Below are 19,772 nucleotides of genomic sequence, written 5' to 3' on the forward strand. Positions count from 1 at the left end.
AGTAAACTGGAAGTATACTTGAAACATACTTGCATGTACTACTTTTTGGTAAGGGTTGTCATGGGTGTCTTCCCTCACGAGTCTCCTTCCAGCATGGTCACTCAATTTTTGAGAACTGCCTACTTAACCCAGATTTACCGCACAGTATAATACTGATTGTGCATCTGAATGCTTGTCCACAACATACTGAGTGAGTAAAAAATGTTCATGTATCCATCCATCTCCAGACTTGTCTTAAGATAACTGGCTGCAAAATTGATGGTTTAGTCTTTATATGTAGAATAAATTACCCCTGTTACAAACTTTTACTTTGGAATGTGTTGCAGGCGGTGGCTTAGTGGTTAGCACTGTTGCCTCACAGCGAGAAGGTCGTGGGATCAATTCCCGTGGCCTTTCTGTGTGGCCTTTGTGTGGAGTTTGCATGTTCTCCCCATGTTTGCATGGGTTTCCTCCAAAGACATGCGGGTTAGGTGGATTGGAGTCTTTAAAATTGTCCGTAGGGGTGTGTGTGTGTGTGTGTCTGTTTGTGGCCCTGCAACAGACTGCCGTCCTGTCCTGGGTGTACCCCGCCTCGCGCTCTATGACTGCTGGGATAGGCTCCAGCCCCCCGCGACCCTTAACTGGACTACGCGGTAGAAGATCAAATCAAATCAATTTTATTTATATAGCGCCAAATCACAACAAACAGTTGCCCCAAGGCGCTTTATATTGTAAGGCAAAGCCATACAATAATTACGGAAAAACCCCAACGGTCAAAATGACCCCCTGTGAGCAAGCACTTGGCGACAGTGGGAAGGAAAAACTCCCTTTTAACAGGAAGAAACCTCCAGCAGAACCAGGCTCAGGGAGGGGCAGTCTTCTGCTGGGACTGGTTGGGGCTGAGGGAGAGAACCAGGAAAAAGACATGCTGTGGAGGGGATCAGAGATCAATCACTAATGATTAAATGCAGAGTGGTGCATACAGAGCAAAAAGAGAAAGAAACACTCAGTGCATCATGGGAACCCCCCAGCAGTCTAAGTCTATAGCAGCATAACTAAGGGATGGTTCAGGGTCACCTGATCCAGCCCTAACTATAAGCTTTAGCAAAAAGGAAAGTTTTAAGCCTAATCTTAAAAGTAGAGAGGGTGTCTGTCTCCCTGATCCGAATTGGGAGCTGGTTCCAGAGGAGAGGAGCCTGAAAGCTGAAGGCTCTGCCTCCCATTCTACTCTTACAAACCCTAGGAACTACAAGTAAGCCTGCAGTCTGAGAGCAAAGCGCTCTATTGGGGTGATATGGCACTATGAGGTCCCTAAGATAAGATGGGGCCTGATTATTCAAAACCTTATAAGTAAGTAGAAGAATTTTAAATTCTATTCTAGAATTAACAGGAAGCCAATGAAGAGAGGCCAATATGGGTGAGATATGCTCTCTCCTTCTAGTCCCTGTCAGTACTCTAGCTGCAGCATTTTGAATTAACTGAAGGCTTTTCAGGGAACTTTTAGGACAACCTGATAATAATGAATTACAATAGTCCAGCCTAGAGGAAATAAATGCATGAATTAGTTTTTCAGCATCACTCTGAGACCTTTCCAATTTTAGAGATATTGCGCAAATGCAAAAAAGCAGTCCTACATATTTGTTTAATATGCGCATTGAATGACATATCCTGATCAAAAATGACTAAGATTTCTCACAGTATTACTAGAGGTCAGGGTAATGCCATCCAGAGTAAGGATCTGGTTAGACACCATGTTTCTATGATTTGTGGGGCCAAGTACAATAACTTCAGTTTTATGAGTTTAAAAGCAGGAAATTAGAAGTCATCCATGTCTTTATGTCTGTAAGACAATCCTGCAGTTTAGCTAATTGGTGTGTGTACTCTGGCTTCATGGATAGATAAAGCTGAGTATCATCTGCGTAACAATAAAAATTTAAGCAATGCTGTTTAATAATACTGCCTAAGGGAAGCATGTATAAAGTGAATAAAATTGGTCCCAGCACAGAACCTTGTGGAACTCCATAATTAACCTTAGTCTGTGAAGAAGATTCCCCATTTACATGAACAAATTGTAATCTATTAGATAAATATGATTCAAACCACTGCAGCGCAGTGCCTTTAATACCTATGGCATGCTCTAATCTCTGTAATAAAATTTTATGGTCAACAGTATCAAAAGCAGCACTGAGGTCTAATAGAACAAGCACAGAGATGAATCCACTGTCTGATGCCATAAGATCATTTGTAACCTTCACTAATGCTGTTTCTGTACTATGATGAATTCTAAACCCTGACTAAAACACTTCAAATAGACCATTCCTCTGCAGATGATCAGTTAGCTGTTTTACAACTACCCTTTCAAGAATTTTTGAGAGAAAAGAAGGTTGGAGATTGGCCTATAATTAGCTAAGATAGCTGGGTCAAGTGATGGCTTTTTAAGTAATGGTTTAATTACTGCTACCTTAAAAGCCTGTGGTACATAGCCAACTAATAAAGACAGATTGATCATATTTAAGATCGAAGCATTAATTAATGGTAGGGCTTCCTTGAGCAGCCTGGTAGGAATGGGGTCTAATAGACATGTTGATGGTTTGGAGGAAGTAACTAATGAAAATAACTCACAGAAGAATCAGAGAGAAAGAGTCTAACCAAATACCGGCATCACTGAAAGCAGCCAAAGAGAATGATATGTCTTTGGGATGGTTATGAGTAATTTTTTCTCTAATAGTTAAAATTTTATTAGCAAAGAAAGTCATGAAGTCATTACTAGTTAAAGGAATACTCGGCTCAATAGAGCTCTGACTCTTTGTCAGCCTGGCTACAGTGCTGAAAAGAAACCTGGGGTTGTTCTTATTTTCTTCAATTAGTGATGAGTAGTAAGATGTCCTAGCTTTACGGAGGGCTTTTTTATAGAGCAACAGACTCTTTTTCCAGGCTAAGTGAAGATCTTCTAAATTAGTGAGACGCCATTTCCTCTCCAACTTACGGGTTATCTGCTTTAAGCTACAAGTTTGTGAGTTATACCACGGAGTCAGGCACTTCTGATTTAAGGCTCTCTTTTCAGAGGAGCTACAGCATCCAAAGTTGTCCTCAATGAGGATATAAAACTATTGACAAGATAATCTATCTCACTCACAGAGTTTAGGTAGCTACTCTGCACTGTGTTGGTATATGGCATTGGAGAACATAAAGAAGGAATCATATCCTTAAACCTAGTTACAGTGCTTTCTGAAAGACTTCTACTGTAATGAAACCTATTCCCCACTGCTGGGTAGTCCATCAGAGTAAATGTAAATGTTATTAAGAAATGATCAGACAGAAGGGGGTTTTCAGGGAATACTGTTAAGTCTTCAATTTCCATACCATAAGTCAGAACAAGATCTAAGGTATGATTAAAGTGGTGGGTGGACTCATTTACATTTTGAGCAAAGCCAATCGAGTCTAACAATAGATTAAATGCAGTGTTGAGGCTGTCATTCTCAGCATCTGTGTGGATGTTAAAATCGCCCACTATAATTATCTTATCTGAGCTAAGCACCGAGTCAGACAAAAGGTCCGAAAATTCACAGAGAAACTCACAGTAACGACCAGGTGGACGATCGATAACAACAAATAAAACTGGTTTTTGGGACTTCCAATTTGGATGGACAAGACTAAGAGACAAGCTTTCAAATGAATTAAAGCTCTGTCTGGGTTTTTGATTAATTAATAAGCTGGAGTCGAAGATTGCCGCTAATCCTCCGCCTCGGCCCGTGCTACAAGCGTTCTGGCAGTTAGTGTGACTCGGGGGTGTTGACTCATTTAAACTAACATATTCATCCTGCTGTAACCAGGTTTCTGTAAGGCAGAATAAATCAATATGTTGATCAATTATTATATCATTTACTAACAGGGACTTAGAAGAGAGAGATCTAATGATGGATGGATGTGTTGCAGGCCTTCATACAGGAATGAATTTATATTAACATCCTGGGTTCACATTGTCTCCAATGAAATTAAAGTAAATGTGAGGATCACTGCATTTGTTTGTGTTTTAATTGGCATTCTCCATATTGTCTAAACTTTTTTTGATTTGGGGTTTTAATATAGTCAGGTGACTTATTTTGCTTTCAAACCAGACATGGTTGACAAGGTCAGATTGCTGTACAGTATGCATACAGTATTGTATGTGACCTCAGTTTAGATGTTTCTCTATTAAATACACGTATAAAAGCCTGTGTAATCTCAGTTTGTTCACAGAGTCTGAGACCAGACTAGTAAAACACAGCCTGTTCTGTTGCAAGTTTTGTTTTGTTTTTTTGCTGATGGGAGCCATATAGATGTTTCCAGTTGCAACTGAATACTTATGCGGACAATTACCTGCTTGCACTATTATTGTCTGACCTGAACAATTAGAGTAACTAGAAAGACACAGGTTTATATCACATATCTTTTTCAAGAATCAATCAGAACCTTCAAATGTTAAAATTAATTAAATAATCTGGCTCTCTCTCTTCATCCAGACCAGCCCCAAGACTTTGTCCACCTCAGGCACAATCCTTAAAAACATAATCAACAAATCCTCCAAGTTGTATGTTTTTGGTTTACTAAAGGCGAAACAGTAGAGTTGTATTTTCTCCCTCCCACCTCAAATCAACACATTTAATCTGATATATCATCAAATTAATAAAAAAAAAAAAACAGCAACAAACATCACTAAAACATTGTTCACATTTAAAGTTATGATTTTTATAATTTAACTCAATTTCACTTCAACTTATTGAACTTATAGAGCACCAAATCAAGACAGTGTCACCTCAAGGCGCTTCACAGAAAACAACTTAAACCAAAAGATCAAAGAGCATAATTGAAAGATTAAAAGCATAATAAAAAAGTAAAAAGAATAAAAGCATAGTAAAACAATGTTAATCATATAAAATAGAAAACAAATGGATTTTCTGTAGCAGTCAAAGGATTCATAATTGGCAATAAATATTTATATGGAAATAATGTAGAATTTTGACCCACATGGGTTAAAATATAGTAACGAGATGCCATGACACGCTTTCTGTGGTGATATTATAGATGATATGGGAGGCTTTTCTCACCCTCAGACAGTCAGCATCAGAGTTGCCAAGTCCACTTATCATATGCAATTTTGGATGCCGCTCTGAAATTTGCACTTAACATAGGCCTTGCAATGTAAAATACCAGTTGTGGACAATCTTTTTAAAATCACTTTAACATTGGATGTAACACATTACATTTTAAATTTGTACTGGCATTTGGTGCTTAAAGCACATAGGCTGAGTAAAGAAACATTTAGTAAACACAAGAACTAAGGGTATTTTAATGAACATCTCATGTAGGCTCAATTTAAATGCGGGTTTTTTAGAAACAAAAACATCCTCCAGGCTTTGGTTTTTAATATGTAATGATCAAGTGAAACTACCAACAGTTTAAAGTATGTGGATTCACAAACACAATATGACGTACGCATTTCCAAATATTTATGCATATATTCTTAGAAGGAAATCTATACGTATATCAAATGGTATTTTTCAAAAAGGTATGCGGGTAGCCTACAATGTAAAAGTAAGTCCCTTCGGCTGCTCCCTTGTTTGCACTCGGGGTCGCCACAGCAAATCCAAAGTGGATCTGCATGTTGAATTGGCACACGTTTTATGCCGGATGCCCTTCCTGACGCAACTCCTCATTACATGGAGAAATGTGGCAGGGGTGGGATTTGAACCCGGAACCTTCTGCACTGAAACCAAGCACATTAACCACTTGGCCACCTAAAATTCTTACAAATAGTCAATTTCACACTTTTTCTTAGAATCCTTTTTGTTATTCAGAGTACTGTGCTGCCTGCCGTTGTTCTCACATCCATACATGGTCAGCTCCATACAATGAGCTTGGACAAAAGCTGTGGAACTGGGCAAACTACAATTAACAGGTAAAGGTAGTTGCTGATGAGTCAGCAGGCTGTACATGTCTTCAGGTTAGATGTATTTAATTGTCTCCCCTTCACTTCAACTTCAAGCACTGTGGCTTGCGTAGCTTTTTTTGGTAGACCTGATTGCATAAACTGCTGTAACAACTTTACTGTGCTGTAAGAGTTACTGTCAAGCCGTTTAGAAATGCCAACCTACCTAGAACACATCTATGAGTCACACTCACTCACTCACTCAACCGCTTATCTGGGATCGGGTCGTGGGGGCAACAGCTCCAGCAGGGGACCCCAGAATTCCCTTTCCCAGGCCACATTGACCACCTGGGGGTTGGGGGACTGGGGTGCCCAAGGCATTCCCAGCCCAGTGTGGAGATAATTTGCTAATCTTTCTTCATGCATTTGCATTATGGAAATAAAACCTATTTTAGAGAGTTTAGGCTATACTCACTTTTTAAAAACACACTATTACTTTGAGCAATTCTGCATGACCTAAAGAGTCTGTGCTCTAGTTCTTATATCTAGCTCTATGTTGACAACTGACTTGTGTGAGGACCCTAAGGTCCTGGCCAGCCACACAAAAAGTGATTATACTGATGTTTTCTGATTAAGCAAACACTGGGAAGGACCCCAAATTGTTGTCAGGATGCACTTGTATGTGTTGATCTGTGAAGCAGAAAGAGAAATGGTCACCAGCAGTTTAATTAAAAATATTGAGGTACTTCACAATGTGGATGCCGAAGCTCCAGTACCTGGGGAGTAATCTCAGAACAGTGCGGTTGCATCCTCTCCAAAGCATAAGTTAACTATAATTCTTGTGTTGGCAACAAACTGCAATATGAGCAAAATTGTCCATTCTAGGGTTTCTCTTAGAACTGTCATAAAAATGTTTTCTTTCCACCTGATGAACAAAGGAAACGGCCCCCAGAGTGTTTGTCCTCAAAATTATATACTGAACTGAGAGCCCTTAAGCTGTTACCATGCCATTCACAATCCCCAGCAACACTACAAAGGCCAACCTGATGGAAGTGACTGCAGCCTTTAGCCTGGGTGCAACTGACAGATGGAGAATAGAAATCAGGTCAAACGACAAAACTATTAAAAACAAGGAGCAAAAGAAAATGCTCATGAAGGGACTCAGAAAATTTCCCACTTCCCATTTATGCCAACGAAGAGGTCAACAAAGTTCATCAAGATGAAGACATTTCTTATTGCATGAGAGTAAATAACATGGACAAGTCTTCAAAATTATTTGTAAGACATGTGGCATAAAATCAACAGAATAAATGATCAAAATCAAATCTTTTCTACAGGTGTCTCACTTTCCAGCAATGCTTAAACATGTGCATCTTCCAACAAATACTGAGGCAAAAAAATCCCAGTCAATAGTCACACAATATGTATTATCTATTGCACTGCAGTGTGGCTGAAAAACAACCCTCATTTCCATTGTTTTTTTTAAGCCACTCTCTTTTCCAGTCTGAAAAGAAAGTCTAACAATTAGAAGTATCACTTTTCTAAGTTAACGTACTTACATTATCATATAAAACACTATGATCTTAAATGAAAGTGTCAGGGTTTTTTTTAAAGGTTTTTTGAAGACGATAATTGTGAAACGTGTGCCAGCGATGTGGGTCGTTTCCTAATATATCCAAGAGGAATTATTTTCCCCCACTCGTTTAACAGGTCATTCCAGTGCAGGTCAGAGAGAATACGGGGGCAGTAGTATCTCTGTTATAAATTATGACTAATGAGCTACTATGTTTCTAAAACAGAAAGCACAGAAACCAAAATGTTTGAAACAGACATTAAACATGTCCACAGAAACACACAGTGTGAAAGAAACCATACAATAGAACAGAACTGGGTGCTGGGCACCAGAAGAGAAAGGGCACTTCTTCAGAGTCAGTTCTTGGTCTGGTGACTGTGCCTTTTGTGTCTGTCAACATCTGATGTTAGTTCATTCAGGCCTAAAGAGAATCTCCTCAGGACCCCTTAACCCTCTCACCACTGACTATGTCTCCACTGACCAGAAGGTGATAGTTATGTTTAGTTTATTTTGAGGAGGGGGACTTTCTTAACCAAATCAGATCCTTCTGTAATACACTCATCACCCTGTCACAACCCCATCCTGCAGCTGTACCTGCAGTCACGTAAACACTCCCAAGTGAAAGCAAACCAGAACCAAGACACTACTTCTGGAATCCTCCAATTTCTCCTTCCTTGGCTCAGGCATCATTTTGTTCTCAAATCCCTCAGCAGTACTAAATCCTGGAAGCTAATTCTAAGGTGTCTTAGAAAAGCCACCACCATTTGTTATTGTTAAACTCCAATACTCTCCTTAGGCACACAGTCTTTAAGAAGTGCTGAGACACAATACGTTTTAGCACAGAGAAATATAATAGTGTCACAACTATCCCCTCCACAGCCGAGGCGAGGGCAGACATGATGTGACAGGGTGGGCAGAGGGGAAAGGAGCTGCGCTGGGTGGTAGTGGGAGGCAAGCCCTGGACTGGGCTTTTTTGGCTGTCTGGTATCCAGGGCTCAGCTCGCTGCAGCACGAGCCATCAGTTCCTCCAGAGCCTTGTCCTGATCATTGCTGTGGAATAGCAAGACCTCTTTGATGGCCTCCCGCTCAAACCCCATCTCACCAAATCTTGACATGAGCTCAAGGAACTGCAAGGCCTGCAGAGGATAAATAAAAACACAAAACAACAACTTAGAATAAATGTGTACGAGGTGCATCCACAAAGCATCAGACCTTATTTTATCCCACAGAAACAAATGTAGAATGTGAGGTGTCATTTGCTGGAAAGGTGAAGAGAACCTTCTTGCGCATGCGTGAATTTTTTCTCATTCGCAGCACACGCCAGTCACCAGCACCAAGCCAAAGAGTGCAGACGTGTCGTATTTTCCTGACGGAACCACTTAAGGCCATCCACAAGCTGAAATGACCAAGTGATTGATAGAATACAGACTTTGGTCATGGATGACTCTCATGTCACCATACAAGAACTTGTGGAGGATGTTGCGATTAGCACAGGTTCCATTTTGATGGAGGATTTGGGCATACGGAGAGTGTCAGTGAAATTTGTGCCGAAGCAGCTGACAGCAGAGGTGAAGCGTCTCGAAGTCCCAGAGCTGCTCATTCTGCTCCAGTGATTCAGGCTTTTGTGGCCAAACAGAACACTCCTTTGATTCAGCAAATTCTCTACTGTCATACACACACTTCTCTTAGCAGTTCTGTTATTGATAGAAACATTTCTGGAAGTCCTCTTTGGAATGATGTCCAGCTGGGCAGTCGGGTTACGCATAAGTCTTCTCAAGACTCAGAGTCCCTCTTAGTGTTTTTTTGAACAGCCAAATGAGAGAGGGCCTTATCAGTGGAGAAGGAAGTCCAAACAAATTACAAGAGTGATGCGTTTGGCCAGAAAAGCCTGAATGAGCTCTCCGCATGTCCAAATCTTTGTGTCTTGTGTTTATTTTACACAACGCTGTGAGATAATATTCTATTCTTTTGACTTCTACACAGAATTTTTTTTTTTTTTTTACTTTTGAAATATAAACTTGCCTTTTCCTCAGAGCACTGGTACATCTCTAAACATTCCTCCACAGCAGTTGCATCAAAGCCTCGTTCACACAGTCGCCCATGGACAAAGAGATAGTCCAGTACCTGAGACACAAATACGATTGGTATGTGTGTCATGATTTAAATTAAAAAATAGGTATTACATAAAGGATAACTAAAGTGTTGTATGTTAGCAGTTTTGTTTAGAGATTAAAGGTACTATATGGAAAGAAATTACTTCTGCAAATACTTTGTAGTGTTCTTTTACGGTGCTGCTGTGCTGGACTGTACGTTGCAGCGAAGAATAAGACAGACATGTTTGGACAGGTCAAAACTGTTTTAGACTGGCTGTACAGCGGAATCATCTATTTTACCATTCTTCTAAGATAACCGTGTGAAGTGAATGCAACTCCTATGTTTGGTCTGTATTTACACTTGTACTAATGTGTCACAGTATCATTAGCACACAATAACAACACAATTGTGCTCTTAAATGATGGGTCCCACCTGCTCCATATTCTGTCCTTGTCTCTGCATGGCCCGTAGGACTCCTTCATAGGAATAGCCCATGCCCACAAGGGTTTCCACACACTGACGCTCACTGGGGGTCATGCTGAGGAGGGCCCCACCACACGGCAGTGCAGATCCTGAACCAGAGTTGGCCTAGTACAAAAGCATGTCTGAATGTGAATGTGGTTCTGCTTATATTTACATCAATATATTCCATAATGCACACACGCACGCACGGCAGCCATTTCCTCCAGTGCTGGCTCAGAATTTAAAGGAATCCATTACAGGATAGACCCAGCCACTTCACCAGATTTCATGAAGATCTGTTTAACATGTCTTATCTCACAAATAAACAGAAGAGAAATCAGTTATATATATATATATATATATATATATATATATATTGCAATAATAATGTTTAGACCAAAGGCCACTTCAGTGTCTCCACCCAGAAGTCATTCAATGTAAGCGTTGTGGCTAAGAGAGCCAGTAGAAGACTTAAAAATAAAGTTTACATTTCAGGTTGAAAAATAGGGAAGTGTGGAGGGAAGCATCTCAAGCGGGCCTGACGTATTTTCATGGCGAGTGGCTGCGTGCGGAGGAGGAGCGTCGGAGCAGACGACACGAGGCCTTACTCAAGCCGAAGGCCGGCCCATGCTGTTCGACATGCGGCAGTGTGCCTCGGATTCTGGACTTCGAAGCCATGCCTGAGTTCATACATCAAAGACAAAGACTAAGAAACAGTAACATGAATGTCGTCCACAAGGACTAACTGTTGATCAAAGCTAGCTCGAGGGTAAGTTTATTTGCTTACATCCGAAACAAAAGCAGTCTTTACATGGTGGTGGTATTTAATGACTTCTTTGTTTTTATTGTGCATGGCAGTTAAAATCTCTCAATTCCTTAACAGTAAACTCTTCCACTCAGGGTTGCAAAAGCAGATCTGATATGGATCTACATGTTGATTTGGCACAAGTTTTATGCCAGATGCCCTTCCTGATGCAACTCTATACTATAAGGAGAAGCAGGCAGGAGAATAAGAAATCCTGAAAGTCGACTAGGTGTCATGGACCCACTCTAAGAGCTCCTGAGTTTAAGGCAAAATTAGACCCATTTTAAGATGTATTTTGGCAGCCAAGCAGATGCTTAAAAAAAGGCATAGTTTCTCCAGATCATCTTTAAAAAAAAGAAAAATCATGAATATTCCTGAAAATTCCCATGCCTGAATGAGCAGGGGTGGTCTTGAATTGGGAATCTTCTGTTCTGGAAATAAGCATACTAACCACTTGGCGACCACAGTGCCCTCTCCATTCTTCTATGCTGTTATTAACTTTGTATTTAATTTAAATTTCATGTGACTTTAGGTCAAGGACATTTCTACTGTATTGGCCTGGCCTGTATCTGTGTTCTTAGTGGTAAACCTTTCTTGATTAAAAATGCACAGAAGCCTCTCCATTCTTCTATGCTATGAATGTTAAAGATGAAATATTGTTTATCTGTGTGTTTTTCTTGTGTCACTAATACAGAATGCTTTAATAAGCTAAGGATGAATATATATTTTCTGATGGTTTGAATGTTATTGTGGCTAAAACAGGCAATAAGAATATTTATAATTATGCATTTCATTTTCTAGAAAGCCTCAATTTATACTTTCAATCAATAGCCATGTGAATATAAACCATGTTTAGATATAAAATAACAAAAATGTAATTAAATGTTTTATTGAATAACTTTCACAGTTTGTCAATTACACAGAAATCATAACTCGAAGCAGTGTTCCTCTGTCCTGTTATTTTTATTACTACATTCTTAACTTTATTATTTATGTATGTTTAAATTTATATCATGCATACGGGCATTATTTGCACTTTTTTTTCCTGCCATTCTCATGGTCGAGTGATATTTTCCAGAAGTGTATTTCCAACAAAATGAGGCAAAAACAGGTAAGTATTTCCAAAGATAAGTGGAATATAGAATGTTACGCTGTTTAAATATGAAGAAATAGGTCCCAATTTCACCAAACAACCACATTTTAAACACTAAAATCCACTAGTCTATTGGGTAGTTGTCCCATCCCCTCCCATATGATGGTTCTGATCAATACCAACTTGTTCTACACAAGAGATCACTTCAATTGGCTAAGAAAAAAAAAAAAAAAATCCACAAAGGTTAGTGTGGATGCAGACATTTTTGGATACAGCCACATGCTGTTTTTGTTTCAAGTACCGGTGTTGCTGACTGAACGGTCCTCCCTAAAAATCGGTCCCCCCTGCCTTTACTGCAGATGCGTCATTTCGGAGCGCCAGCATCGTCATTTCTAAGTGTTAGCTGCAATCCACCAATTATCACCTCGTTTCTGCTTCAAACTGCACTCCAGTCATGATCTATCTCAGCGACAGATATCTGAAGCTTTTGTATAACAATCATTTCCACATAAATACTGCATTATTTCATCATAAAAGATGGTGAACTGATCAGAGTGCAGCAGCAGCACGGCAGACGTCTGACGTGCATCTGCACCTACGTCATTTCGGTGCGTCAGTAGTAAAATGAGGCGATTATCGCGTCACTTCTGCTTAAAACGGCCTCGTTTCTGTTTAAAACTGACTTTAGAATGATTTTAGAGGATTTACCTTGTCATCTGATGGTTAATAAATCACATCATTCCCTTTGATCGCTTTGGATGTAGAGAGTCTGTCTCAGACGAGCTGCTGAGGTCCCAAATGACATTCAGAGAAGGCACGGCAGACCAATTTTTAGGAGGGACTGTCCGGCTTCAGACGAACATGTGACAATGTGGACTAGGCCTCAGTCTCCATTTCATTGCATGGCGCAGATGCAGCTATAACAAGCAGTGAAAGTTTTAAAAACTTTCACATCTTCCATTGTTTCAAATACACATGGAGTCTGTAATGATTTGTGACAGATGGTGCATGTGGTAGAACAGTCTTACTGGTTAATCAGATAGCATTTTCCACATGACATGTCCCCCTTAACATGTCTGTTTTGAACACCCTGCAATTTTGAAAGTTCTCCCACTTAGAAATCATGGAGGGGTCTGAAATTTTCATCTTAGGTGCATGTCCACTGTGAGAGACAATCAAAAAAAAAAAAAATAAATAAATAAAAAAAAAAAAATCTGGAACTCACAATGTATGATTTTTTTATTTATTTATTTGTATGTTACTGCTGCAAATAAGTATTTGAACACCTACCAACCAGCAAGAATTCTGTCTCTCACAGACCTGTTAATTTTTCTTTAAGAAGCCCTCTTATTCTGCACTCTTTACCTGTATTAATTGGCACCTGTTTGAACTTGTTACCTGTAAAAAGACACCTGTTCACACACTCAATCAATCACACTCCAACCTGTCCACCATAGCCCAGATCAAAGACCTGTCTAAGGATACCAGGGACAAAACTGTAGACCTGCACAAGGCTGGGATGGACTACAGGACAACAGACAAGCAGCTTGGTAGAAGACAACAACTGTTATGATTATTTATTAGAAAGTGGAAGAAACACAAAATGACTGTCAATCTCCCTCGGTCTGGGATTCCATGCAAGATCTCACTTTGTGGGGCAAGGATGATTCTGAGAAAGCTCAGAACTACACAGGAGAACCTGGTCAATGACCTGAAGAGAGCTGGGACCACAGTCACAAAGATTACGTTAGTAACACATGATGCTGTCATGGTTTAAAATCCTGCAGGGCAGCAAGGTTGCCCTACTCAAGCCAGCACATGTCCAGGCCCGTTTGAAGTTCACCAGTGACCATCTGGATGATCCAGAGGAGGCATGGGAGAAGGTCATGTGGTCAGATGAGACCAGAATAGAGCTTTTTGGAATCAACTCCACTTACCATGTTTAGAGGATGAGAACAAGCCCAAGAAAACCACCCCAACCGTGAAGCATGGGGGTGGAAACATCATACTCTGGGGGTGCTCTTCTGCAAAGGGGACAGGACAACTGCACCGTAATGAAGGGAGGATGGATGGGATCATGTATTGTGAGATTTTAGCAAATAACCTCCTTCCCTCAGTAAGAGCATTGAAGATGGGTCATGGCTGGGTCTTCCAGCATGATGATGACCCCAAACACACAGCCAGGGCAACTAAGGAGGGGCTCCTTAGTTGGAGTGGCCTGGCCAGTCTCCAGACCTGAACTCAATAGAAAATCTTTGGAGGGAGCTGAAACTCCAAACCTGAAAGATTTGAAGAAGATCTGTATGGAGGAGTGGACCAAAATTCCTGCTGCAGTGTGTGTAAACCTGGTGAAAAACTACAGGAAATGTTTGACCTCTAATTGCAAACAAAGGCTACTGTACCAAATATTAACACTGATTTTCACAGGTGTTCAAATACTTATTTGCAACAGTAACATACAAATAAATTATAAAAAAAAAAAAAAAATCATACATTGTGATTTCCGGATTTTTTTTTAGATTATGTCTCTCACAGTGGACATGCACCTAAGATGAAAATTTCAGACCCCTCCACGATTTCTAAGTCGGAGAACTTGCAAAACCGCAGGGTGTTCAAATACTTATTTTCCTCACCGACATTAACGCTTGTCCGATTGTACGGAACAAGTGTAAAATGTGTCCGATTTCTCATTTACATCACGTCTTGGTTCGCACCTCGCGAGAAAGCGTCTTCAGTTTTTCTCACCACTCTCCACGCAGCGGACAATCGGAAAACATGATATCACAGGGTTCTGCACAGACGATGGAACAACGGCGCCACGCCATCTGCATGGCTGCAAGCAACTGAAAATTTTTTGACTGAACATTTTTCGTGAGTGGACGGACTGTGTGGCAAAGCCGCACAGCATGAGCGCCGCAGGCGCCAAGTCATCTAGGGGGGTACGGGGGCACGCCCCCGGAAATTTTGAAAAAATGGTGCAATTTGGACAGTTTTCCTTTGCCTAAAACAGTGCTTTTTGACTCTTATCATACTGCAAAAAATGATTAAAGTGTATTAATTTCATCACAATTTATTTACTATTTTACCATCCACAAATGGAATGACTGTCTGCAATAATTTAACTGACTATAATTTCTGCTTTCATTCTACACAATTAATCAAATCCTAAGTGTGTCTTACAAAATAAATAAATAAATTATTAGAACCTTTATGCTATTACCTGGTAAAATAAATAATACACTTAAAGACACAAAGACATGATAAGTATTGCCAATGAAAAGTCTTTTGCCACTTGTAAGTCACTGATGCATGAATCTAAGGTAACTTGCAAAAAAAAAAAAAAAAAAAAAAAAAAAAAAAAATCAATTACGTAACTTCTTATTAGAAATTATCAAGTCCATCATTTTGCACCAAGTCAATTTTTATTCACAACTGAGCATGTAACAGGTAGATTGAGTCTCTATGGTGTGCTGTGTATTACTTTTTGAAATATTTGAAAACAGTGCCTGTTTCACTTAATCTTTTCTTATTTGGTTGTTTAGCTGATGTAGCAGAACCAGTGGAATGTCTTGATTCATGTTCTGTCTTCCAAATGTTATTTGAACATGACTGGAATTGGACAATAATGTTCAAAATCAATATTTATTTTTATTTGGAGAAAATGAACCTGAAGACCATGACTGGATGAGTGCACATCGAGTGCATGAATGGCTGTTACGGCAACTTACGCAACGTGACTTGTTTAGTGAATTTTGTCACCCATTCTGATCTTTATGTTTTAGCAATTAATTTCTCACAAAAATACTCTGGGTCCATTCTACTCACACCATTAAATGAAATCCTTATTATATTAACTGTAATAGACTTACCTTTGTTAGAAATGATGAAAATAATTGTAAAAATTCGTATTGGATAAACGCGCGGGAAGCTGAGTTGATCGATGCAACGAGATGCCTCAAGCGTCGAGGGTCTCGTATATACTCGTATTATTACTTTACCTTCAGAAAGCAATGAGCGCGGTGACAGAGTCGCTGCCCAGAACACCACTGCGCACACACGACCGCTTCCTGTAATGGCGGCCTCCATATGGAATACATTTTAAAGCAAATTCCGTCCTCCTCTCTCGTTTTGTGTCGAAATGAATTAATAACTTTTTTTTCAGTTAGCGATTATAAATGATGGAATACAGTGGTCCCTCGTTTATCGCAGGAGTTACGTTCTAAAAATAGCCTGCGATAGGTGACATCCGCGAAGTATTTTTTACAATTATTATATACGTTTTAAAGCTGTAAAACCCCTCACTACACACTTTATACACTTTTCTCAAACAGGCATTAACATATTCTCACTTTTCTCTCATGTGTAAACACTCTCAAAGTTCAAACCTTAGTAGAAAAATAAGACCAACCTGTTTTCAGGCCCAAACATTTGTTTGAGAAGTAAAAATAGAACGTTTTCCTATAAATAATTATGATGGCTTTTAGAACTAACGAATTTAATTTTAACGCGTACGAGGTTGGACACAAGAAATTATTAATAGTGACTGACCAGTATTTCACAGTTCCTCTGATCGCGCCTCTTCCTCCTGGCGCCGCGCCTTTTTCCACTGAGTCACACCTCGCTGCAAGTGTCTTTTTCCGAGTGAAGAACACAGTTATGGGTAGTTGTTGGCGCTCTTTTTTCTTCTGGGCGAGAAGATTCTTATAAACAGACACGCAGAACACAATGCGTGTGCTCTCCCTTCGCGGTGCCGGGACCGGCTGCTTGATGAGGCCGCGGAACACAATGCACTGTAAAAAAAAAGCATGCAAAATTGGACTAAAAAAATCCGCGAAACTGCGAGGCCGCGAAAGGTGAACCGTGTTATAGCGAGGGACCACTGTAAACGGAACCAGAAAATAAAAACTGACGGGAACCCGTCTACAGACGGAGATTTTGCAGCACTGCATCAGTGTTATGACAGCGCCGTCACACTCTACCCTGCTCTCATGTAGTTTTTCTAAAATCCAGCCAGGCTGTTTGTGATGAACTGCCCGCTCGCCCCTCCCCCACCGGCAGAGAGCAGAGCAGCGCTGCAGCTCAGAGAGCACAGTGGGGGAAAAAAAAAAACAACAAAAAAAAAAACCTCTGTCAAAGACTTCAGATAAAATGAGCTCCTTCTGCTTGCATAGCTCCAGAAATTAATTTATAGGCTTTATTTTACAGTTGAAATCCTTCATGTTTCCAAAGTTTGCTCAAATACAGTGTGAGTGAAGAGTCTCTCGTTCAGAGAGAGAGGGAGGGAGAGAGAGAGAGAAGACGCTACAGCTGTAAAAAAAAAGCAGCAAAACAATTTTAATAAACGATCTTCACCACACAGCCTCAGTGAAACAGTAAAGTGTGAAAAACTGATTCAGAAAGTTTTTTTCATCCAGGATTCATCTTTAAAAGAGCAGATTTACTCCTTTACTTCTTCCAGAATTTTACTTGTATGTGAAAACTTACGTGGCAATAAATTTGATTCCGATTTGACAATCAAATCAGTCCAGATTTAGCTCTTGTTCAAATAAGACAATTAGGGCTTACATTGTTTTTGTTTTGTTTTCTTTTTTCTTTTTTTTTAAATAAGTGTGCAATTCCACTCAAAATGTTTGGGGAAAAAAAAAAAAAAAAAAAAAAGCTAAACTGTCAACATGACAAAAAACTGCACAGGTGCAGTGTGTCATTTTTAAAGAAGAGAGCAAATGTTATGTCCATCAAATATTAATGTGTTTTTAAACTTTTCAATTCATTTCTTAACATAGACAGAAAAACACAAAAAAGAACTTTGATATTACAACATAAGTGTAAATTTTTTGTCTATTATTCTTGCTTTCAATGCATCTAAAACGAGTCAAAATGACTCGCAACGTGCGTCGCCTCGGGCGATAATTGCCAACAGCACTGCTATACTAAAAATTTGTGGGGAGAACCCTGTATCATGTGTGCACAAGACCACTGTATGGAGTGTGCGTTTGTAGCATCTTCTTACAAGATGCTGTCGCGGGAAACATTAGATATCGAACATCGCATCGATTAACACACCTTTTGAAGAATATATTGAACAGAATAGTAAGTTCCTTCGGCTGCTCCCTTATTTGCACTCGGGGTCGCCACAGCAAATCCAAGGTGGCTCTGCATGTTGAATTAGCACACGTTTTATGCCGGATGCCCTTCCTGACGCAACTCCTCATTACATAGAGAAATGTGGCAGGGGTGGGATTTGAACCCGGAACCTTCTGCACTGAAACCAATCAGTCAAACGCAAAGCATCAACTCCTGCAAGTGTAGAAACTTCAAAGAAGAGGTATGAAGAGAAAGGAAGAAAGAGGAAGTTTGTGAGTAGCTGGACACAGGATTATCCGTGGCTGGGGCACAAGGAAGAGGATAACAATATACTGCCATGTCTGTCGGGATTTTCCTTCAATTGCGGACCAGTAAGTCATTTTTAAATGTTGAAATAAAAGAATTTGATTTGCTTTATCAAAAAACATACTGGTAAATGATCATGCATTGAACAGTGATGAATTCAGAAAACACACAGGAGAGAAGCAGATGCATATTGGCATTTACCAATTATTTTAATTTTTTCCCCAATTATGAAGAATCGCAGGAGATAAACATTATGAGCTATGTCTTGGTTAACAGATTAAAAGGCTAGAGGCTATGCATGCAATATGTAATAAAAATGTATTTTTTGGAAATTCAATTTTACCACCCACACAGGAGAGAAGCAATTTATGAAAAAGTGTAATTTCAGTACTTCCACAGAAGCATGCCCCAAGACACCCCTAGGTGACACGCGTCTTTGGGGTATGCATCGCATGCCTTCAGCACGCCTCACGCGGCTCTTGCCTGCGGCGCTCGCTTTTCCGGACAACCAGCTTTTCCTATAGAACAAGTACACGAAAAAGCTTTATGTATGTATATATATATATATATATATATATATATATATATATATATATATATAAAAATATATAAAACTGGGGACAGCTGAAATTTGCCGTTATGTATTTTGGGTCAAGGATGAATGTTGCGACAACGGAAAGTTGACAGGAATAATATTTTTGTAGAAATTAGCGATATCAGTTAACAACAGTAAACAATGGACGTTGCGCTGCCATGTAAAAATAAAAGCACTTGCTTGCGGTGGAATGCATAAAAATGGCCAGGTAAAAACTTTGAAAAAATAAATGTCTGTCTTAAATAAGAACCGGGCATTATGTGCATTAAAAAGATTGCATTTGTTTTTTTTATGATACCCACTTTCCTTGAATAGGCTAGTGTCAGTGCTGAACTTCATTTTGTACCTCTGTTATATGTGAGGGCTTTTTAATGGGAATACATTGCAATGGGACGAGATGTTTTTTTTCCTGATTTCTTATAGTGTTTCTTAAAGCCAGAAAGTTGCCATTTGAAATGACTTTAGTTTTGTTTCATGTCTGTGATCTGCTTTTTTTCTACAAAATTAAACAACTGAATGAACATCCTCCGAGGCCGGTGATTCCATAATTTTTGCCAGGGTTTGTGTGTGTGTGTGTGTGTGTGTGTGTGTGTGTGTGTGTGTGTGTGTGTGTGTGTGTGTGTGTGTGTGTGTGTGTGTGTGTGTGTGTGTGTGTGTGTGTGTATATATATATCAGACATACCTAATTATTAGCAACATACTAATAAAATCAGGGTGCTCACTCATCCTTCCTACCCACCGCTGATTTCTTTCTCACACATCCACTAGTTTGAGTCCATTTTTGCTGGTTTCGGTTGTTGTTCGTCATCAGTCAACAAGTTCTTGTAAACCACTACATTTTGGCAACTAAATTTAGGATACTATACTGACAAT

General features: G+C 39.7%; 1 protein-coding gene across 2 annotated transcripts in view; it reads right to left on the reverse strand.

Annotated features, from left to right (window-relative positions):
- Positions 1-7,051: 7,051 nt before the first annotated feature.
- Positions 7,052-19,772, reverse strand: part of ubap1 (ubiquitin associated protein 1) — a 29,854-nt gene continuing 17,133 nt past the window's right edge. For both annotated transcript variants that reach the window (XM_034167105.1, XM_034167104.1), the window contains exons 5-7: positions 9,987-10,142; positions 9,483-9,584; positions 7,052-8,596 (exon numbers count right to left, since the gene is read on the reverse strand). In XM_034167105.1, the coding sequence (XP_034022996.1) occupies positions 8,456-8,596; positions 9,483-9,584; positions 9,987-10,142 (399 nt within the window). In that variant the 3' untranslated portion in view covers positions 7,052-8,455. The remainder of the gene's footprint in view (positions 8,597-9,482; positions 9,585-9,986; positions 10,143-19,772) is intronic.

This window comes from Thalassophryne amazonica, chromosome 3, assembly GCF_902500255.1.
Source record: "Thalassophryne amazonica chromosome 3, fThaAma1.1, whole genome shotgun sequence".
Taxonomy (NCBI): Eukaryota; Metazoa; Chordata; class Actinopteri; order Batrachoidiformes; family Batrachoididae; genus Thalassophryne; species Thalassophryne amazonica.